This window comes from Stegostoma tigrinum, chromosome 26, assembly GCF_030684315.1.
Source record: "Stegostoma tigrinum isolate sSteTig4 chromosome 26, sSteTig4.hap1, whole genome shotgun sequence".
NCBI lineage: Eukaryota > Metazoa > Chordata > Chondrichthyes > Orectolobiformes > Stegostomatidae > Stegostoma > Stegostoma tigrinum.
The window spans coordinates 24,538,852-24,562,859 of NC_081379.1; the positions used below are offsets into that span (position 1 = coordinate 24,538,852).

General features: G+C 39.9%; 1 protein-coding gene across 6 annotated transcripts in view; it reads right to left on the minus strand.

Annotated features, from left to right (window-relative positions):
* ift81 (intraflagellar transport 81 homolog) overlaps nt 1-24,008 on the minus strand; it is a 111,385-nt gene that overhangs the window by 80,180 nt on the left and 7,197 nt on the right. For 5 of the 6 annotated variants that reach the window (XM_048555812.2, XM_048555811.2, XM_059655033.1 and 2 more), the window contains 8 exons: nt 21,275-21,431; nt 15,908-16,011; nt 14,492-14,672; nt 14,169-14,258; nt 11,338-11,403; nt 10,893-11,003; nt 9,571-9,655; nt 8,424-8,587 (listed from right to left, as the gene is read on the minus strand). In XM_048555812.2, the coding sequence (XP_048411769.1) occupies nt 8,424-8,587; nt 9,571-9,655; nt 10,893-11,003; nt 11,338-11,403; nt 14,169-14,258; nt 14,492-14,672; nt 15,908-16,011; nt 21,275-21,418 (945 nt within the window). In that variant the 5' untranslated portion in view covers nt 21,419-21,431. Of the gene's footprint in view, nt 1-8,423; nt 8,588-9,570; nt 9,656-10,892; nt 11,004-11,337; nt 11,404-14,168; nt 14,259-14,491; nt 14,673-15,907; nt 16,012-21,274; nt 21,432-22,785; nt 22,906-24,008 lie in introns of those variants that run through there. The other variant, XM_048555810.2, reaches the window with a different exon arrangement.

Consider the following 24,008-nt stretch of genomic DNA (forward strand, 5'->3'; position numbering starts at 1 on the left):
AGGCAGAATCTGGACAGAGAAACAACATGAACATTTCAGGTTGATGATTTATCATTAAAAGTGGAAGAAGTTACAGGTTATTAAGTACGAAACAGAAAAAGCAGGAAGGGGAGGTACTTTCCTTTTTTCTCCTCAGATGGCATCTGAACTGTTGTATAGTTCTAACATTGAAACACAGAAAATAGGAGCAGCAGTAGGTTGTTCAGCCCTTCAAGCCTGCTCCGCCATTCAATATGATCATGTCTGATCATACAATTCTAGAAGGAAAAGGGCGGCAGATACGGAAAGAACACCATCTGCATGCTCCCTCCAAGCCATTCATCATCCTAACTTGGAAATATATCACTGTTCCTTCACTGTCACTGAGTTAAAGTCCTGGAATTCCCTTCCTAATAGCACTGAAAGTCTAGCCCTATAGCATATTCTCAGCAGTAGTTCCATAAGGTAGCTCACCTGCACCTTCTCAAGGGTAAGTAGGGACAGACAAGAAAATGCTGGCTCAGCTAGTGACATCCATGTTCTACAAGTGAATTAAAAAAAGTACCTTATCCAGTCCGGTTAGAATTTCATAGGTTTCTTTGGGATTCCCCCTTATTCTTCTAAAATCCAGTGAATATAGTCCAAACTCTTTTTGTACACAAGCACTGCTATCTCGGGAATCAGTCTGGTGAACCTTTGTTGCACTCTTTCCATAGACAGAACATTACTCTTCAGATAAGGAGTGCAAAACTATACAAAATCTCATCAAGGCCCTGTACAATAGCAGGAAGACATACTGCTCCTGTATTTGAATTGTCTCACTACAAATGCCAACATACCATTTTCTTTCTTCACCACCTGCGGCACATGCATGTTAACTTCCAGCAGCTGGTGTACAAGACACCTTCCCCTTTTCCAATCTATTGCCATTCAGATAATAACCCAGCTTCTTATTTTTGCTAAAAATGGATAAGCTCATATTATATTGCATTTGCCTACTCACAACTTGTCCTGAAGCTAACGGTTTCTATTTTTATTTTCTAAGGTCAAACTGATTCATAGTGGATGAACAAAAAAGCCAGTATTAATTGAACAGCATTGTAAATGAACAGGTGACAAGTACAGTTGTGTGGTCGAGTTCATATGTGTTACTTTAGCAATTATTCTTCCAAAGGGAAAACATCCATGAAGACATCTGATTACTTTGATGCAGTTATTTTGTTCTCAGGTTTTAATAACAGAATTGTTTTTGCGGGAAAAACTGTAATAACAAAACAAGGAACCGTGACCAAGGGACAGTCAGGACAAGTGAGGAAGTTACAAATTGATCAGACAGAAGTATTGTTGAATAGACCACTGGAACTCTACCCAAAGCGGAGTAGCTAAAATCAATTCTTGCTTTGTCAACTATCATTTAAATACTAGCTTTAATAATGTTTTACTTGTTGACGCTATTCATATACCTTTATATTAGTATCAATTTTGACCCATTTGATCAAATAAGTCAATGGGCTGAAAAATAGCTAATGGAATTCAATTCAGATAAAAGAGAGGTATTGCATTTTGGTATGACAAACACAATTAATGATAGGGCCATGGGTAGGTATATAGAAGTGAGGGACCTAGGTACATAATTCTTTGAAGTCTGCATCACATATTGACAGGGTGGTTAAAGAGGCATTTAGTATGCTTGCCTTCGTTGCTCAGTCCTTTGCGTATCATAGAATCCCTACAGTTTATAACAGACCATTTGGCCCACCAAGTCTACAACGACCCTCCAAACAGCTTCCCATCCAGTTCCACGCCCCTACCCCATAACTCTGCATTTCCCATGGCTAATCCACTCAATCTGCACATCTTTCAACTTTGGGGGGAAACTGGAGCACCCAAAGGAAACCATAGAAACACGGGGAGTATGTGTAAACTTCACACAGAAAGTCTTCCAAAAGGTGGAATTGAACCCGGGTCCTTAGAGGTTTGAGGCAGCAGTGCTAACGATTGAGCCACCGGGTTGGGAAGTCATTTTGAGGTTGTACAGCACATTGGTAATGTCTTTTCTGGAGTACTGTTTCTCTTTCTGGTTGCTGATTTATAGGAAGGACATTATTAAGCTAGACAAGGATCAGAAGAGATTTACCAGGATGTGACCTGACATGGAAGATTTCAGTTATAAAGAAAGGCTGGATAGGCTGGGGCTTTTCTCACTGGAGCATCGGAGGTTGAGAGGTGACCTTATAGAGGTTTATAAAATCATGACAGGTGTAGATAGGGTTAATAGCAAGAGTCTTTTCCCTACTATGGGGGATTTCAAGACTGAGGGCATATTTTTAAGATGAGAGCAGAGAGATTAAAAAAAAACACAAGGAGCAAGTACTTTATGAAATGAACTTCCTGAAGAAGGGGTAGAAGCAGGCACAGTTATAATGTTTAAAAGACACTTAGATAAGCACATGAATAGGTAAGGGTTGGAGGGACATAGACCAGAAGCAGGTGGGACTTGTTTAATTTGGGATTATGTTCGGCATGGGCTGATTGGACTGAAGAATCTATTTGTGTGCTGTATGACTCTATGACTACGACACTATGAAGGTGGAAAAGAATAATGAACAATTCGGACTAAGAATATTTAACTGGGAAAGAGCTGACTTCAATAAAGCAAGAAGCGAGCTTGGCAAGATACAGTGGAGCCAAAGTTGGTGGGAGAAACTGTAGCTGATCACAGTAACACCTTCACTGAAGAAACATTTAGGCACATTCAAGGTATATTCGCTCAAAAAGGAAAGGTAGGTCAAACAACTCCAGAGCTACTCGGACAGAAATAGAAACTGAAATAAAGGATGAAAAGTGTCATTATCATCAGTATTATGTGGGAAATGCAATTAAAATCAAGGCTGAATACATAAGATTCAGAACAGAGATGAAAAAGCAAATAAGTGAAGAGAAGAAATTATGAAGAGAGACTGGGAAGCTATCATAAAAAGGAAAATCCCAATGACATCTGCAAGTCACACAGGTAAAAGGAGGATTACAGCTGTGTTGAAACATACAAAATGGGAACATGAGAAGCTCATTTGGCCTGCTCCACCAGTCAAAATGATCGTCCTATGATTGATAGTACCATGCTCCCATTTCTGCTCCAAAATGGACTAAGGAGAATTTACACGTGTAAACAAAGTAATGGCTGAGGTATTAAATGGATATTTTGCATCTGTCTTTACGAAGAAAGTAAATGCTACCAAGGCCATGGCGATGGAGAAACAAATTCAATCACTAGAAGGATTCAAAATTGATAAGGGGCATAGTACACAGTAAGCTGCCAATACTTGATAAGAGACACAAACCAAATAAGATACATCCAAATGCACTGAAGGAAGCCAATGTGAAAACTGTACAGTGATAAAAAGATTACTTGCCTGCTTCTTAAACCAATGTTGATTGCCCAGTGTCAGTTAGGAAAATCTCCTCCAGACCAAAAGAAACATGGAGCAGGAGGCAAAGGATCCAGTTGTTGAAGTGCACAAGGACAGAGCTAGCACTACAAAGAGGCTCTGATGAGGAAGTATGAGCAGCCAGGGGCTAATAAGCAGAACTACAAAGGTAATGATCCCTGGACTATTACTTGAACCACAAACAGATTGACACTGGGTAAGCAATACTGGAGAACTGGTGCATCACTCAAATATCGGTGTGGGAGAAATGGCCTTCAATTCAAGAGGCTTTGGGACCAGTACTGGGAAAAAGAGGAAGCTGTACTGTTGGGGCAAATTTTACCTGAAAAAAAAACACTGCAAACAATGTCCTGGTGAGTTATATAAGTGGAATTGTAGAGGGGGCTTAAAATTAAATAGTGTTCACCTAAGAGGAAATGTGAGAAGTTAAATAGAAGGGACAAGACAACAGTTCAGGGTAACGATATGGTTACGGTAACCAAAATATGAATAAAGGGACCAAAGTTACAAACGTAGAGTGTGCCAGCAAATATTCAGTGAAGCAAGATTTAGAACTCCAAAGATAAAAGTTCAGTCAATTGAAAAGTATATCAATGTTGAGAAAGACAAGCTTAGTGATTGGTTAGCTCAGTTGGCTGGATGGATGGTTTGTAATATACAGGGATGCCAAAAACATGAGTTTCATTCCCATACCAGCTGAGGTACGGTGACCCTTCGGTTAAACAATCACCTGCCACCTCTTTAATGAGAGTGCAACCCTATGGTCTGCTTGGACAATGGAAACTTGCAGTTATGGAGGGTCCCAGAGGACTAGTAAATGGCTGATTAAATACCACTGTTTAAGAGAAGGGGATGCAGAAGGCAGGAAATTATCGGTCGATTAGCCTGAGCTTGGTCGTTGATAAGATTTTAGAATCCGTTATTGGACAGCCTGGTGGCTCAGTGGCGAACACTGCTGTCTCACAGCGCCAGGGACACAAGATTGATTCCAGCCTTGGGTAACTGTGTGTGGAGTTTGCACATTTTGCCCGTGTCTGCATGGGTTTTCTGAGTGTCCCAGTGTCCTCTCACAGTGCAAAGATGTGCAGGTTAGGTAGATTGGCCATGCTAAAATTGCCTGTAGTGTCCAGGGATGAGCAGGCTGAGCTCATTAGACATGGGAAATACAGGGACAGGATTAGGGGTGGGATGCTCTTTGGCAGGTTGGTGTGTACCAAACGGTCTGCTTCCACACTGTAGGGATTCTATGAGTGGGTATGAAGGGATAGCGGGTTTAGCTAATACAGAGTACGTGCAATGCAGGAAACAATAATAAAAATAATAAAATTTCACTGACTTTATCTGAAAACACAGAACATTTACAATAAAATGGATGCACACGTAACACAAATAGAGAGGAATTGCTTCACCACCATTACAAATGCACGGTCACAGGGTGACTAAGACAGGGAAATAGATAATTCAGGATACAAACTATTTTAAGGAGATGGGCAAAAATGGAAAAGGAGATGGGGTACCACTGATCACAAAAGGGATAATGAGAAAGGATCTTGGTTCAGAAAATGAGTGAGCAGAATTAGAATGGGTGAAGATTAGAAATAACAAGGGTGAATAAACACTGTTGGGACCAGTTTATAAACCCCTAAAACAGGCGTAATACCATTGGACAATGCGTTTGATATTGGAAATCGTAACAAAGGAAGTATAATAGTTGTTAGCCACTTTAATCTTCATACAGACTACCAAATTGTCAAAGTGGTATGGAAAGATGCGTTTGTAGGATCCTTTTCTAACAGCTTCCAGGAGCAATATACAATTGAACAAGCAGAAAGTAGGTTATATGGTTATCAGCATTATTCAATATGGTAGGGTTAATTAGTAACATCATGGTCAAAGATCTACAGGAAGATAGTGATCAACACAATTGAATTCCGTATTAAGTTTGAAAATGGCATACTCTAATCATAAGTAAGGATCAAAAATGTAAACAAAGCCTGAGGGGAAAGCTGGCAAACATCGACTGTGTAAATAAAGTTATAGATGTGGCAGTTAGTAAACAATGCTAAAGATCTAAAGAAGCAATTCAGAATGCTCTATTGAGAAACAAAAACTTGCCAAAAAAGATCTATCCTTTTCAGGGAGATAAAAATAGTGTTTGATTAAAATTAGAAATTCAAAAATTTGCAAAGAATAGCAGTAAGCCTGAGGATTAGGAGTGTTTCAGAAAGCAGCAAAACAACAATAAAATGTTATTCTGACATCAGTCATTAGCAAGTTCTATGATCAATTGTTATCAGTACATTTAAATAAACATAGTATGATTCAAATAAGTCAAAATGATTTTACAAAAAGGAAATCCTAATTAAAAATCTTACTAGATTTTTTGAATGGAATTAGCAAGGTATATAAAGGGGAACTAGTTGATTTTGTATACGAGGATTGTCAAGACATTCAATAACATGCCACACAAAAGGCTTACACATGAGAAAAGGGCCCAATGAAATGTGTGTAATATATTAAGCTGGAATGTGAATTGTTAAGTAGACCGGATATTTTCAATTTGGCAGGCTTTAACCAGTGAGGTTTGCAAGGACCAATGCTGGAGGCTCAGCTATTTACAATCTGTAATAATGATCATAGAAAGAGACTGAAATGTATCTAAGCTTGCTGATTATACAAAGCAAACCTTAAGGAGGTCATAGAGTCTGCAAAAGATATGAACAATTTAAGTGAATAGGCGACAAGGTAGTAGACGTGCATAATTTAGAGAAGTGTGAAGTTATTCAGTTTTGGTATGGACTAGAAAGTAGATGTTTTTTAAAAAAAAGAAAAGGTTTTCAATGCTGTCGTTCAGACAGACTTGGGCCTATGCAAATGACTCTGTTGAAGTTTAAGAATCATGTTATGATTGGAGTATGTTGCTTTCATGGAAATCTTATACTAGGAACATAAAACTTCAGCAAAATACAAAGAGCTGTGAATGCTGGAAATCTGAAACGAAACAGAAATAGCTAGAGAAATGTGGAAATAAAACAGAGTCATTGTTTCAGAGATAATGGGAACTGCAGATACTGGAGAATCCGAGATAACAAAGTGTGGAGTTGGATGAACACCGGCCAAGCAGCATCTTAGGAGTACAAAAGCTGACGTTTCAGGCCTAGACCCTTTTCTGATGGAGGGTCTAGGCCTGAAACATCAGCTATTGTGCTCCTAAGATGTTCCTTGGCCTGCTGTGTTCACCCAGCTTCACACTTTGTTATCTTGGAGTCAATGTTTTGGGTCCAGTAACCTGAAACATTGGCTCTGCTTTCTCTCCACAGAAGTTGTCAGACCTGGTGAGTTGCACAAAACTTTAGCATGCAGGTACAGGAACAACTGAAAAAAGCAAATGGTACGCGAGCTGGTAGATACCGGTATGATTCATTGCAAGGGGACTGAAGTACAAGAATAAAGATGTCATGCTACAATTGTAAGGGTTTGACGAGCCCAGTCTTGGAATATTACATGTAATATTGATCTCCATATTTAGGCAGGACACATTTGTAATGGAGGCCATATAGCAAAAGTTCACTAAATTGGTTTCTAGGATGAAATGGAGAAAGGGTTGATCTATGATGAGAGGTGGAGTAGATCTCTGGACTTCAGAAGAATGAGAAGCAATTGAAAATAAAATCAGGATTATGACTGGTTATTTACTGAGACATTGTTTTCCTATGGTGAGAAATCTGGAGCAAAAGGACACAGTTTCAGTCTTGAATGAATAGCCTGAGATGTGAAGAAGTCTCTGAAATTCTCTAACCTGAAGGTTTACGAATGTGCCATCACCATATGTAATTAAAGGATCTTAGCACGAAAGTGGAGTTGAAACCCAAGATCAGCCATAACAATGTTGGATGGTAGTACAAGTTTGAGGGGTAGTATCATATTATTCTGCTCCTATTTTATCAGTTGTGTTCTATATGAGCAAGAAGTGCTGAATGTACTCAGCATATCCATCAATATCTATAAGGTAGGAAGCAAGTTAACATGTGAGACATGGCTTCATTGAGAGGAATCATGATTTAGTTTTCCGATTAAAATGCATACTTGTTTTCAATTGTTATGTAGTCCAAAGGGCCTGCTTTTTCCAACCACTGTTTTTAGATTTCAGATTTTGCAGTACATAATTTTCCTAAGTATTTCACATTATGAAATGCAGACATTAGATCAAAATCTGAAGAAAAGCAACTGTGCTGTTTTCAAAGAAAATCAGTAGTTTTTGAATAATGATCAAGAGATATTTCATTGTCAATAGATATGAAAGACAAATAGATAGGTCTAATTACTTATCATGCACAGACCGACTTTTAATGGGCTACAATGAAAATGGACAGTGCATTTAACCACTAAGCCAAAAGCGAAATTTACAACTTACAAAAGGCCACTTACATTTCTTTCATCTACTTTGTCCCTTCTTTGGAAAACAATAACACTATGATTACTAAGACTGTCACTGTAGCTACCACAATTGTCAACAACTGCAGTAACACGATTTGTGGTTTTCCCCAAAAACTCATATGATGCCAACTGCTATTCTCATTACGTATTGTTCTTTACAACTGAGAGATCAAGAATAATTGCTTCCTGTGTCTATCCTGAATTCGTGCCTGAAGCAGATGGGCCACGATACTTGCCATCTAGTCTAGGAAAGTGTTGAATATGTATATGTGCATACTCCGCATTTACTCTCATCAGCATTCAAAAAAATGTTGTGAGGAGATAATGGGAACTGCAAATGCTGGAGAATCCAAGATAATAAAATGTGAGGCTGGATGAACACAGCAGGCCAAGCAGCATCTCAGGAGCACAAAAGCTGATGTTTCGGGCCTAGACCCTTCATCAGAGAGGGTCCCGAAACGTCAGCTTTTGTGCTCCTGAGATGCTGCTTGGCCTGCTGTGTTCATCCAGCCTCACATTTTATTATCAAAAAAATGTTGTGTCATCTTAACGCCGCACCTTGGCTTCAAGCTCACTGAGATCAGAGTGTCCCATTGCAGGTTCTGCAACCACTTTTTGTAAGTAATGGATAGTTTTCTTCTTGCTGTCCAATTCCTTGGGAAGCTTGTCTGAAACCATGTATGTGTTGAATTTTATTTCCTCATCCAGCCTCTTCATCAAACCTGAAATGAATATTCAGTTCAACCATTCAGAGTTAAACACTTTAATCTCAAATATAACTATACACATCATCTGATTTACTGTTGTTCTGAATTAATTTATGTCTGATTTGTAAAAGGTTCATGGCTTGTAATACCTATATACAATTTTGAGCCTTCATTTTTTTATGAGTTGTATTGCCAATAATCATATATGTTTAGATCCATCAGTCATTGAAGTGCGAGCATTTCAAACATCCTACCAGGCTGCTAGGTAGGTCTCTCATCGAGAAAACAGAACAACAATTTTCTGTTACATCACAAAGCAACTGTGCCTTCTACTGGCTGAGCACAAAGCAAACTGCTGTCCCTCTTCTGCTTAGCTGTAAGGAGATAAACAACTCTAATCAAAAGATCAAAGGAATCGAATACTGACTAAAAATTATTGCACAATTTAATTTTTTGTGGGCATTTTGATAACTCTATAGTATTCATTGCTATTCATGACCACAGTAATCGAGCAATCTGCCAACTTGCCATAGAATTTTATCTATCAAGTGGCAGGTAACATTCAAATTACATACATGGCAGAAAATAACAATTTCCAAAAAGGAAAGAAAATGACCTCTGCTCTGTGACCTTTTGTGGCACCAGTCCTTACTCAGCAACACACATAATCAACATCTTAGAAATTTCCAGAGATCAAAAACTTTAACTTCATGAACAACATGGCTACAGGAACAAAGCAGACATTGGGTACTCTGTAATGAAGAGCCTGCTGATCCTTCAAAGTCATTTCACGTTCACCTTCAGTGCCGTTGAGTCCAAATTCTGGAACAAGACTGTAGGTTCACAATGCAAGGCATGAAACATGAAGCCATGAAGGAAGCTCACCGCCACTTTCTGAATGTGAAACAGGGATGGGAAGTAAATCTTAAGCTTGCCAGTGATGTACACATTTCATTCTGACACTGCTTCCTAAATTTGTACTTTGATGTAGTACTTACTCTCAGGCTTTGCATCTGCTGAAGCTTGTCGAAGATCCTTTAACTGCTGTTGTGCTCTCTGCAACCTTTGTTCTGCATGGAATAACTGTAGAAGAAAAATATAATGTAGGAGTCTAATATAATAAAACAAGACAATATTGCAAAAAGTTCCTTTCATTGTTATTGGATAGAAAATTGACAACTTGCTTCCATGATGTTCTTGTTTTAATGACATTAACCTAAAAGTGAAAAATAAATCAAACTACATTATGCAAACCACATGTGGCAATGTGGTTGGATTAATTTTGGGAAGTTATGAATGTGTTCTTTTTAAGTTACATTTCTGGTGACTTCAGGTCACTTACTTGCTAATGACCAGGAGACAAATAAGGAATACGCTGCAGGCTACCACCTTTCAAAGCTGCATCAGACACACTCTACCCAAAATTCTGAACTGAGCTCCTCCTGCCCCCCCATTGCACGGAAATACCTGAAGACAATGCAGACGTTATCAGAAACTCAATATAGTTCCATGTCCCATTGCTCAATGCATTATTCTGCTTACTAACCACTCCATTCAATTGCTAAAGGAAACAGTATAAGAAGATACTGGCAGCTACACAAAAGGGGATCCAAAAGTTGTTCTAAAGATGTATAAGTAGTAATGATGAGGAGGTGTCAAAGTTGGACTATGGTGGATAAGGTCAGAAGTCACACAACACCAGGTTATAGTCCAACAGGTTTATTTGTAATATCAAGCTTTTGAAATGCTGCACCTTCATGGTGAAAGAGGAAGTAGTTCAGACACTTGAAGGGGTAATCCATAGGGACACCTCTCCAAGGTTAAGGGCAGTAAAGACTGAAAGTTGGCCATCAAAAGCTCTTCCAAAACTTGGACTAAATCCTCTTTGACTCCTTACCATCCAAGCCATTAAATTCAAAATTCTTGTTTGAACATCCTTCGAGAGCTCCACTCTACTTTTTCAACCTGATGAAGTGTAACACACCATCAAATACTTCCCATTGTTGCAAAAATTGTGTCTAATACAACACTCATATTTACACTCTTATCTGCAGCTATTTTAATATTGCACAATTAACCTATGATGTCTTAGCCCACTGGCAATAGGCTCAAAACCTCTCCAATCTTGACCTCAGTCACCTTCCTTCTCCTGTCTACTGATACAGCTCAGTTGCTCATATGTTCTCATGCTAAATGCAGTGGGACATTTAATAGGACATCTAAAGATGCTACGTAACTAAAAGTAGTTGATCCGGAATAATTTAATGTGATAAATGTATATTTCCATATATGACTTATCACTTTACGCATTATAAATTACCTGATTTTTTTGTTCCTGTTTTTGCTGCATTAAAGATTCTTCCCTCTCCTTTTCCACACGAAGCTGTCTTGCCATCTCTAACATGCGCTGGTGATTTGATACAGTGTCCACCTAGTGAAAACACACAAATATTGCTTTTACTAGTAGCATCTTAAGAAAGTATGCCCAAGATCGGATTTCCCAGATGATTCCCTTCTATCATCAATAAATAGTTGCAGATGACAGCATAGAATTCACACCAATTAAACCAACATGTCTGCATTTAATGTGTAACTTCTTGTAGTGATTGGCAACTCTCCTAGCAAGTGTCAGTTTACTCAAATCTGTTATTCAATGCCTTCCTTAAGCAAGCAACATGCTCCTTCAATCCAGATTTATATTTTTCAATGTGACAAGTGACACATGGCCAAAGAAACAATATCCTTAACAGATAACTGAATCATACCCTTTTCTTTAGACGCTCTACACGCTTAATGAGTTGATCCTTCTCTTCCTCCATAGCGTTTATGTCCTACAGAACCAAAGAAAAATTTATACCATGCATTATATACATAATTTAAGCATCTTAACCTGTAAATATAAAATTCTAAACTGAAACATCCACTTATATATGCCTACATACATAAGTAGATGCAACACTCAGCGTGATGGAATACTTAAAGTTCCGAGAAAATACATTTCTTTTATTTGCAGCTAAAACATCATTTTGAAAGACAGAGAGATTTTAGTTGCTGGTCTCAGTGGCACACCATTTCAGCGTAAGAATGCCTGTACTGTTGCGACCCAGCATACAGCTACGCTTTTGCATTCCTTTATGTTAGTTATGGCGAACAAAAGCAGAACATTATGAATGCTGGAAATCTGAAAAAAAAGTCAGAAAATTTGCTGGAAGCTGTCAGCCTGTCAAGTCACATATGGAAAGTGAAAACGATAACAGCTTGCAGTGGATAATACCAGAAATGAAGAATGAGAAAGATGGAAATTGAAGGCAAAGTTGATGGCATTTTACAACTAAGGTTGACAAAGGAAATGGCATTATGAGAGCCAAAAATGCACTAGAAATAAAGGGAGAGTGGGAACCTGGGTAGGCCAAGAACAAAGAATGTTTCGCTGATCCCATTCAAGGGCATATCTAGAACCCCTGGAGATTCCATAGCAACATCTTTTAGTTGCAGAAGCAGTCAGAAGGGAAGTTGTTAAATGTGATAATAATTTCAGTCAGGTGGTGGAGGACAATGTTCATTGAGGATCGAATGTGTTGTGTTTCTTTCTAACCTTCAAGCACAAACTCACTTCCCTCTCAAACAGGACTCATAAAATATAATGTGAGAGCTTGACTCAAATGTTACAGCAGTATGCACACATTTCTAGACAGATAACATTTGAGTTTACAGAAAAGTATTTCCTTCCCATTTGGAATTCAAGGATTTCTCACACACATAGGAAAAACCTAAACTTTGATAAAAAGGCTTATATAGTGTTTTTAAAATTCTCATTCTGGATTTCAACTCAACTTCCAAATCCTTGTACTCCTTAGTTTTATTATTCTCTCCAGTCCTACAAGTCAGAGATCTCAATTTCTCCTCCAATTCTGACCTTTTGCATTTTCTAATTTTCTTCTCTCGACCACTAGAGGCCATACCTTCCATTGCCAAGTCCTAATTTCTGAATTTCTATCCGCAAACATCTCCGCTTTCTCTCCCTTACTCTTTCTCCTCATTACTAATTAAGACCTGACATTTGACCGAGCTTTTGACACCAAACCCAGTTTATCCTTATTTGGCCCACTGTCAAACTCTGTTTACTAATCATTCCAGAGAAGCACCTTGGGACATTTTACAGTGATAAAAGGTATTATATAAATGCAAGTTGTTACACTGTCATTTACTAATAGGTGTCCAATTCCACCAAATGATTTACAGCATCTGACATATAAAAGTATAAAATAATGAGTACTTCACTTATCAGCAAATGACAACTAAATATTTACAGAGATGTTTTACATGTCTTAAATATCAGTATTCTCCACTTTAAAAGAGAAATGACAAAAAAAACATACCAACAGGCATTTCATCCCAGTTTGCTAGGGGGCTTGTCACTTCTAATAAAATCTTTTAAAATAAGTAGGTTAACAACTTTTTAAAAAATGTGAAAAAAGATGTTAACTGATCCACTCAAAACTGTGCACAGAAGAATTTCAATTTCCTTGCACTCAGACACAGAACAACATTGGTCAAGGCTCAAAAGAGTTGTCTTTGGAACTCTGAACTTAGAAATCATGATTGTCTACAACATGCTGCGATAGTAACTTAAAAATAAAATTGTGGAAAATAAATCAAATATTCAGTAAGACAGACAAATAGTAACTGGGTTTTCTGTACTAGAATCATTATAAAATAATTCCACTTTAACTGTGCCATAATTTCATTGACAGTTGAAGAATTAAAAACAAAAAGCTATATTTGTTATGGCACCTTACTATATCTCAGCAGATCTCAAAGCGTTTCATAAACATTTATGATAGATATTTTGAATTACTGTCATTATCATTTGGCAGACAAAAACAACGGCGATTTTACGTTCAGCAAGATACTACAAGTAATCAGAGAAATGACCAATTCATCTTTTTTCAGAAACAAAAGTAAAATTGCTGGAAAAGCTCAGCAGGTTTGGCAGCATCTGTGAAGGAGAACACAGAGTTAACATTCGGGTCCGGTGACCCTTTGTCAGAACACATCTTTTTTCAGTGTTGGCAAAGATTAAGCATGTCAGTCAGTAGAATTCCCATCTCTTCTACAAATAACAAAATGGATATTGGAATGCCTACTCAAAGAAATAGTTCAAGTTTAACATCTTCCCCCAAATGACACAAGCTATGCTATTTTACATATTACAATTGAAATAGTTATTAAGTGTCGAATAGGCTTTCACATGATGGAAACAAACATGCCAGAAATAATTTAAGAAACAAAGAAATGGAAAGTTAAGGTGCTTCTAAATGGTTGAATTAAGATAGAACCTACTAACATCCGTCATGATTTTGTCAGTCCTTCTTCAGTTATTCTCTTTAGAATGACTTGTGAGAGAAAATGATGACTACAGCATGAATTTACATCACAATATTATAGTTTCATTAAAATTATAACAAGGATAAAAATTCAAAAGCAACTGAAGGATATCAACAAATCTCCATTTGACATTCTCTAAAAAGTAATCAATCCATTTTCAAAATAAATCTTTTGTTCCATTGCAGAATGTACATTCTGTATTTCTTACCCTCCTTATTTCTGCAGTTGAAAAACCACAGTTCTTCAGCTGTTCACATTCCTTGTGCAAGGTCTTGAATCCTTCCACCAATTCTTCATACTAGAAACAAAAACCAGAGGAATTCTTTAAAAACATTTCTGACAACTTCTGAATTTTCAAATTTATTCTAAACTAGATTGTTCAATTACTATTCTAAACAGTGTTTTATAAAGTCAAGCAAAACCAGATCTAAATAATTATTAAATTAAGAAGCATTACTCTTAGACAAATAAATGTTCATGCAATGAAATATTAAATATCCACATTTAAAATTAAAGTTATAGTTACTAAACCTGATGATAAGTGTCTGCAACCACATCATCCTGCAGAAAGTCAGCAGGGATTTCCACTTTGACAAGGAAGCGAGCCAAATATGCTCTTTTTTTAAGCTCATTGGTCCGCTGCAGAAGCCAGTGCAAAATGGGATGAATTATAGGTTTACTTCCAGTAACCAGACCCTGTCGAAAGGTACTCCTGAAGGGGTTCAACAAAAGGATGGTTAATTTTTTCACTCAAGCACACATTAATCTGCCATTTAGCACAATATCAGTATCTCAGTGGTTTCAGGCTGCAACATTGACTCGAACAACTGAGGAAACGAATGTCTTTTTGCACAAAGTTGCAAGATGACAATAATATGCTAAATTTTATCTTTGGTTTTAAGAAATTTCAAAGTATTTTTAATTTACTTTGATTAATTTTTTTAACATCAATATATGTTACCAATTACAAAATAAAGGAATGGTTTGTTTGACTTTTTCTTCAAAGCAAATGACAATAAATAGTTTTGATACAATGGACACTCTAATCAAAGAGCTACATTACAGATTACCAGAAAGAGAAAATTTTATGTTCTGAGAAAAGTTATTAAAATGTAATACATGTAGAATTTGATGACAAAAACTGAATTATTTTCAACATATTTTCTGAAAAATTCCCCATTAGACAATGTCACATGCCACATACGTCTGTAATTCCCTATTAATTATCCAAACGAAGAGCTGAGGGTAGCTTAGAGAATTAACATTTTAGTCTCTTGCATACAGCTTGCACTAATTAGAAGCATATGGGCATGCTAACAGTGACTTTCTATTCAAGGATTTCAATGGGAAGGTATCAATGGCATGTTCCTGATATCTATCAAATGTGCTGGCTGCACCTAACTTCATAAAATTTATCCTATGTGCCTTGCCTATAAATAGGGAAAGAAACAAACCAAACCAGCCTAAGAGATTATTATGTACATTTCAAGTTTTTGCAGCGTTCATTATTTGCCCAGTCTCTCAGGAGTAGACTCGTGAATGACAAATGACAAATGCAATGTCTTATTAGGGGAAAATACAATATATCTTAAATAGGGTTCTGGAATAAATCTCCAAGCAAGTGTGTTAGATTCCTGGTTTGGTCTTCATTTATATACCACCTAGACACTTCCTAATACTGACAATGCAGCCAGGAGTTTACTGAATGAATTTCACATTTCCTTGATGACTAGCACCTATTGCTGAAAATATGCACAATTATGTAATATGCAACTTCAAGCCAGACAGGAGGCATACATTGCAAAGAATGATATAGACGTGAAAAGACTAACTTGTTTGACTTCTCAGTCATGAAACAGTTCTGACAGAAGTGATAAATCTAAAGAAGAAAGTGATAAAATAAGTGTTTTTCTATAAATCTGAGGTAAAACATAAATTGTTACATACATATCAGAAGCATTTCCAGGTGGCTTATATTTCAGAATTCCCAGAAGGCTAAACATTCGCTTTGCTGTTTGATCTGGTGCTTCCTCACGAATGTCAATATTATGCTAACAGAAAATAAAAAAAAAGTTGATGACATTACTACATAATAAATCTGGTAAGCATAGGACATGAGATGGAAATTGCTTGAAAGGCAGGAGAGACTAAAGAGGACAGAGAAGGTAAGGATCGTTTTTTTTTAAAGTGACTACTTCATGTTGTGAAAATAGTTGTTAAAAAAAGTATATGACTTCTTCAATTAGTAAAGATAATGTGTAAGGGAACTAAACACAATTTTTAAAATCCCAGATGTGATTCCTGGTTTAGTCAGTCAATTAATTTTGTTAGTGGTGCTACAATTGGGTACAGGAGCTAAAATAGGGGAGTGGGATTTTGTCTTAGTTATTTCAGGCAGTAAACATCAGTTAAGTGTCCCATTCATGACTGTCATCCAGTGAACACTGTCAGAATATATGCATGATGACAAATGTAAAAGCAGATTCAGGTATGACAGTCCCTCTTCCGCACCTACACAGGCCCCAAACCCCACCTCTTCCTCCGTTACATTGATGACTGTATCGGCGCTGCCTCTTGCTCCCCAGAGGAGCTCGAACAGTTCATCCACTTCACCAACACCTTCCACCCCAACCTTCAGTTCACCTGGGCCATCTCCAGCACATCCCTCACCTTCCTGGACCTCTCAGTCACCATCTCAGGCAACGAGCTTGTAACTGATGTCCATTTCAAGCCCACTGACTCCCACAGCTACCTAGAATACACCTCCTCCCACCCACCCTCCTGCAAAAATTCCATCCCCTATTCCCAATTCCTCCGCCTCCGCCGCATCTGCTCCCACGATGAGGCATTCCAATCCCGCACATCCCAGATGTCCAAGTTCTTCAAGGACTGCAACTTTCCCCCCACAGTGGTCGAGAACACCCTTGACCGCGTCTCCCGCATTTCCCGCAACACATCCCTCACACCCCGCCCCCGCCACAACCGCCCTAAGAGGATACCCCTCGTTCTCACACACCACCCCACCAACCTCCGGATACAACGCATCATTCTCCAACACTTCCGCCATCTACAATCCGACCCCACCACCCAAGACATTTTTCCATCCCCACCACTGTCTGCTTTCCGGAGAGACCACTCTCTCCGTGACTCCCTTGTTCGCTCCACACTGCCCTCCAACCCCACCACACCCGGCACCTTCCCCTGCAACCGCAGGAAATGCTACACTTGCCCCCACACTTCTTCCCTCACCCCTATCCCAGGCCCCAAGATGACTTTCCACATTAAGCAGAGGTTCACCTGCACATCTGCCAATGTGGTATACTGCATCCACTGTACCTGGTGTGGCTTCCTCTACATTGGGGAAACCAAGCGGAGGCTTGGGGACCGCTTTGCAGAACACCTCCGCTCGGTTCGCAATAAACAACTGCACCTCCCAGTCGCAAACCATTTCCACTCCCCCTCCCATTCTTTAGATGACATGTCCATCATGGGCCTCCTGCAGTGCCACAACGATGCCACCCGAAGGCTACAGGAACAGCAACTCATATTCCGCTTGGGAACCCTGCAGCCCAATGGTATCAATGTGGACTTCACCAGCTTCAAAATCTCCCCTTCCCCCACCGCATCCCAAAACCAGCCCAGTTCGTCCCCTCCCCCCACTGCACCACACAACCAGCCCAGCTCTTCCCCTCCACCCACTGCGTCCCAAAACCGGTCCAACCTGTCTCTGCCTCCCTAACCTGTTCTTCCTCTCACCCATCCCTTCCTCCCACCCCAAGCCGCACCTCCATCTCCTACCTACTAACCTCATCCCACCTCCTTGACCTGTCTGTCTTCCCTGGACTGACCTATCCCGTCCCTACCTCCCCACCTATACTCTCCTCTCCACCTATCTTCTTTTCTCTCCATCTTCGGTCCGCTTCCCCCTCTCTCCCTATTTATTCCAGAACCCTCACCCCATCCCGCTCTCTGATGAAGGGTCTAGGCCTGAAACGTCAGCTTTTGTGCTCCTGAGATGCTGCTGGGCCTGCTGTGTTCATCCAGCCTCACATTTCATTATTCAGGTATGACAGTCACATCCAAGGTTGAATAATCTGTCAATACCCAAACATCTAGTCTCACACATGAAGAGGAGAATTTGAGCACTAATAAATTTCATGAATTCAATACTTACAGGAGTGAGAAAGAAGAAAATAAGTTATGGAAAATTCAACAATTTTCTCAACAACTGATTTTAGTCTAAGTCAAGAAAACACTTTAGACCCCTTTATCATGTAAAATAACATGTCTCATGATATAATAAATGGCCTTATTGGCTAACTGGGATTCTGCATTAATCAAAACTACAAGACCACATAAATGACTTGTTAGAAAATTTAATGTGCATGTGATTAAAAGGACAGTGGTACAATAGATACAAAATTGACAGAAGCACAGCAAGTTAAGAATAATGATAAATGGCTAGAGATAACAAGAGGCAGATGAACACAGCAGGCCAAGCAGCATCAGAGGAGCAGGAAAGCTGACGTTTTGGGTCTGGACCCTCCTTCAGAAATGGGGGAGGAGAAGGGGATTCTGAAATAAGTAGGGAGAGAGGAGGAGGCGGATAGAAGATGGACAAAGGAGAAGATAGATGGAGTGGAGACAGACAGGTCAAAGAGGCAGGAATGGAGCCAGTAAAGGTGAGCATAGTAGGGGAGTTAGGGAGCAGAAATGTCAGTCGAGGGGGTTGGATGCGTCAAGGTAGCGGGATGAAGCTGGAAGGTAGAAGATGGGGCTGGGGCTTGAGGTGGGAGGAGGGGATAGGTGGGAGGAAGAACAGGTTAGGGAGGGGAGGACGAGCTGGGCTGGTTTGGGATGCGGTCGGGGGAGGGGAGATTTTGAAGTTTATGAAGTCTACGTTGATACCATTGGGCTGCAGGTTTCCCAAGCAAAATATGAGGTGCTGTTCCTGCAACCTTCAGGTGGCGTCGTTGTGCCCCCTCCTACCGCCCCCTTGATCATGACCCCACCCAATCACCAAAACATCATCTCCCAAACCATCCACAACCTCATCATTGCAGGTTACCTCCCACCCACAGCCTCCAACCTCATCGTTCCCCAACCCTGCACCACCCATTTTTCTATCTCCTTCCCAAAATCCACAAACCTGACTGCCCTGGTCGATCCATTGTCTCTGCCTGCTCCTGCCCCATCGAACCTATCTCCAATTATCTCGTGTCCATTTTCTCCCCCTTGGTCCAGGAACTCTCCACCTACGTCCGTGACACCACCCACACCCTCCATCTCCTCCAAAACTTCCAATTCCCTAGTCTCCAACACGTCATATTTACCATGGACATCAAGTCTCTATAACTTGAGGTCCCCATGCAGATGGCCTAAAGACCCTCCACTTCTTCCTGTCCTGCAGGCCCAACCAGTCCCCCTCCACTGACACCCTCATCCGCTTAGCTGAGCTCATCCTCACCCTTAACAACTTCTCCTTCAATTCCTCCCACTTCCTAGAGACAAAGGCGGTGGCCATGGGTACCGCATGGACCCAAGTTATGTCTGCCTCTTTGCAGGATACGTGGAACAATCCCTCTTCCATAGCTACACTGAGCCTATCCCCCACCCCTTCCTCTGTTACATTGATGACAGTTTAGGCACCGCCTTGTGCTCCCACAAGGAGCTCGAACAGTTCATCCACTTCACTAACAACTTCTACCCCAACCTTAAGTCCACCTGGACCATCTCCGATACCTCTCTCTCCTTCCTGGACCTCTCTGTTTCCATCTCTGGCAACCACCTGGAAACCGAAATCCATTTCAAGCCTACCAACTCCCACAGTTACCTAGAATACAGCTCCTTTCACTCACATTCCTGCAAAAATGCCATCCCCTATTCCTTTGCCTGCGCCGCATCTGCTCCCAGGATGAGGCATTCCACTTACAAACATCCCAGACGTCCTCATTTTTCAAGCACCGCAACTTCCCTTCCACAGTGGTCAAAAATGCCCTCGACCACGTCGCTTGCATTTCCCGCAACCAATCCCTCACACCGCCTCCCCGCAATAACAACCAAAACAGAATCCCCCTCATCCTCACGTACCACCCCACCAACCTCTGGATCCAATGCATCATCCTCCGGCACTTCTGCCACCTGCAATCTGACCCCATTATCAAAGACATTTTTCCCTCCACACCCTTTTCTGTTTTCCGGGGGGATCACTCTCTCCGTGACTCCCTTGTCTGCTTCACACTCCCCACCAGCCCTATCACCCCGGCACTTTTCCATACAACTGCAGCAACTGCTACACCTGCCCCTAAACCTCCCACCTCACCCCCATGCCTGGCCCCAAGAAGACCTTCAACATCAAACAGATGTTCACCTGCACATCTGCTAATGTGATATACTGTATCCGTTGTTCCCGATGTTGCCTCCTCTACATCGGGGAAAGCAAGCGGAGGCATGGGGACCTCTCTGTGGAACACCTACGCTGGATTCGCGACAAACAACTGCACCGCCCAGTTGTGAACCATTTCAACTCCTCCTCGCACTCCTTGGACGACATGTCCATCCTGGGCCTCCTGCAGTACCACAATGATGCCACCCGAAAGTTACAGGAACAGCACCTCATATTTTGCTTGAGAACCCTGTAGCCTAATGGTATCTATGTGGACTTCACAAGCTTCAAAATCTCCCCTCCTCCTACCGCATCCCAAAACCAGCCCAGCTCATCCCCACCTCCCTAATCTGTCCTTCCTCCCACCTACCCACTCCTCCCACTTCAAGCCACATCCACCCATCTTCTACCTGCCAGACTCATCCCGTCTCCTTGACCTGTCCATCCTCCCTGGACTGACCCTTCCCCTCCCTAACTCCCCACCTACACTCACCTTTACTGGCTCCATTCCCACCTCTTTGACCTGTCTGTCTCCTCTCCACCTGTCTTCTCCTTTATCCATCTTCTATCGACCTCCCCTCTCTCCCTATTTATTTCAGAATCCCCTTCCCCTCTCCCATTTCTGAAGAAGGGTCTAGACCCAAAACGTCAGCTTTCCTGCTCCTCTGATGCTGCTTGGCCTACTGTGTTCATCCACCTCTAAACCTTGTTATCTCAGATTCTCCAGCATCGACAGTTCCTACTATCTCTGAAACAATAAATGGCCCTTTTGCAGAATGTAGGAAAGTGAAATATGTGGGTGTTTTCCTAGGGGTTAGTATTAGAACCAATCCTTCTTGCTTCTATATTTACATTAATTATATTTAAATAAGTTAGATGTTTAATCATTAAAACACATTGATTAGATACTGCAGCAGCATAATACGTACCTTTGGATCAATTTCAGCCAGAACCTCATTAAGCAGCTGCAGCAACTGCAGTGGCTCCAACGAGTCAAAGGTGATTAAATTGAATGTCTTTTTGAAGGGTTCTTTATTGAGTTGTTCTACAATGAACTTGATTTGTTCACTCATTTTAGTTTTTCTCCTGAAAGAAAACAAAACTGTACATGATCCTGCATTTTTTAAAATGGTTCGTAGAAAAATTCATAAAATGACAAACTAAGGAAGAATGCAAGAGATATCAGGATTTAAGTAAGCTACTGAATTTAAAAAATAGCAAATGCAACGTATGGATTGTAAATTGTACAGGATTTATGGCATGGAATACTAATCTCCATTACAGAAATATAGAGAATGGAGGAAAGCAGGCTTACGGGTGTTCCTACATAGTATTTTTTAAAGATATAAATGCATACAGAAAAGACCATATTTTAAATACAGTGAATATAGAGTCAAAGTTATACTGTACGGAAACAGACCCTTCAGTTCAATTCGCCTGCACTGACCAGATATCCTAAACTGATCTAGTCCTATTTGCCAGTGCTTGGCACATAACTCTCTAAACCTTTCCTACTTGTGTACCCATCCAGATGCCTCTTAAATGTTAAAAATATACCTGCCTTAACCAGCTCCCTTGGCAGCTCGTTCCATTCACTCCATTACCCTCTGAGAAATGGTTGCGCTTAAGGTCTCTTTTAAATCTTTCTGCTCTCACCTTAAACCTATGCACTCTAAATGTGTGCTCTCCTACCCTGGAGAAAAGGCCTCAGCTATTCACCCTATCCATGCCCCTCATTTTATAAACCTTTATAAGGTCACTCCTTAGCCTCCAACGCTCCAGGGTAAAACGTCCCAGCCTATTCAGCCTCTCACTAAAAAGCAAACTGTCCAATTCTGCAACATCCTTGTAAATCTTACCAGAATATAAAAATCTAGGAAGTGATATTTAATTTCTGCAAGCCACTAATTGGGCAACAGTCATGGAATATTTGCTGTTTGGAGACCTCATAACAAGAAAACATTATGAACTATGGCAAGGATATATTAGGAATTAAGTTACAAAATGTTTAAGAAAAATTGGGGCTTTTCTTCATAAAAAAAAAGTCAAATGTAACATTCTCAAATGGTAAAGAATGAAATCTTATTTCCATTTGCTGGTGAATTTGTAACATGACACTACAAATATTTAAAAACCAGAAGTCCCAAGGTGACGTAAAATCTTTGGCTCAGAACTAACCCAACAGATAAGGCTCGTGGTTGCAAAAATAATAACAAGGAAAAAACTAAAGGCTGTATAGCTGAATATGCATAGCATTCGTAGTTAAAGAAATGAACTGAGAGTGCAAATGTAAATAAATATGTAATGTCTGATAGCCATTACAGGAAAATTTAAAATGGAAGTGGATAAGTATCAAAAATGAAGCGAAAACAATAGAGGAAAATTAGCTTAAAATTGAAAGATGTAATGAATTATTAGTGGTGGAGGTGTTATGACCTACCTTTCCACTGGGCATGTCATCATTGTTACCCAAGTTGAAGAACAAGAGTTCAGACAATTCTTTTGAGTGAATCAATATGTAACAGTATTTGTCTGTCTCGCGTACACCTGCTTCAATTCACTTTTACTCATGTATGTTTTATGCATTGCATATTTCAAGGTAAAAATATCTATTTTGATCCCATTTCTTTCCCAAAAATATATTCATAAAATTTGCAAAGGTGCAAGTTAAAAATATAATACATGGCACTTTATTTGCCTTGTTCCAATTAAAATACATATTCCCTAATACATGCAACCTATATAATTGGTTGGACAACCCTAAACAGTGGGCTTTTCCCACTGTCCTTGTAATATCTGCACCACATGTCAGTCTATTTCCCAACATATGGTCCTGGATCTTGGACTCTGTGACATATGTTTAGCAGAGGTCTTTGCACCGGAAGACAAAGAAACATCTTTCCCTAACTTTGACAGGATTTCAGGAGTAGGTGATTTATCTAATCCGTGTCCCTGAGGACAGGCCAGTACAAGTGAGCACTCAGAATAACTTTGACGAAACCAGTGCAACTCTATCCAGAGCTATTTCTGAATGCACTGAAGGAAACGGTTAATTGTGTCTTTCCCAGCCATAGTTACCTTGAAGTGCTACTAAGACACCGGATGAATTAGGTTTTGCTTCTAATTGGGCATCTTTACCTGAAGTGGCAGTGCTTATGTTACTCTTGTAACACAAAAATACTATGCATAAATAATGTGACATTGAAGAACCTAACAAATATTTATTACAGCTGGCTTTTATATACAATTATTATTATTACATTCCTATAGGTGTATGGCCTAGTGTTATGCTATTTGGTTACAACAGAGCAACATTCTTTCAGTGTCATGCTTCAAGTGATCCCCAATAGGATATCATCTGAGACCTTTATACCCTCAGCGCACATGTTAATGATACAATAACATTCTCATGAGCATGTCTCGCAAAGATATTCTAACATGCTGAGGGTGCAACACAACAGAATATTCCCCACTTTCCAAAGATTTAAATAAAAACCATACAAAGAGATATAGTTGTATATAAGCACGTTATCAATTTGATAATTAAACAAACACATAAAACAATGTTTACAAGACTAGCATTTTAAACTTCAGCATGCTGTATCTGGTGATCATACATCCATGCACAGAGGTGTGGATTGTTCTCTACTGCATTTATTTGTT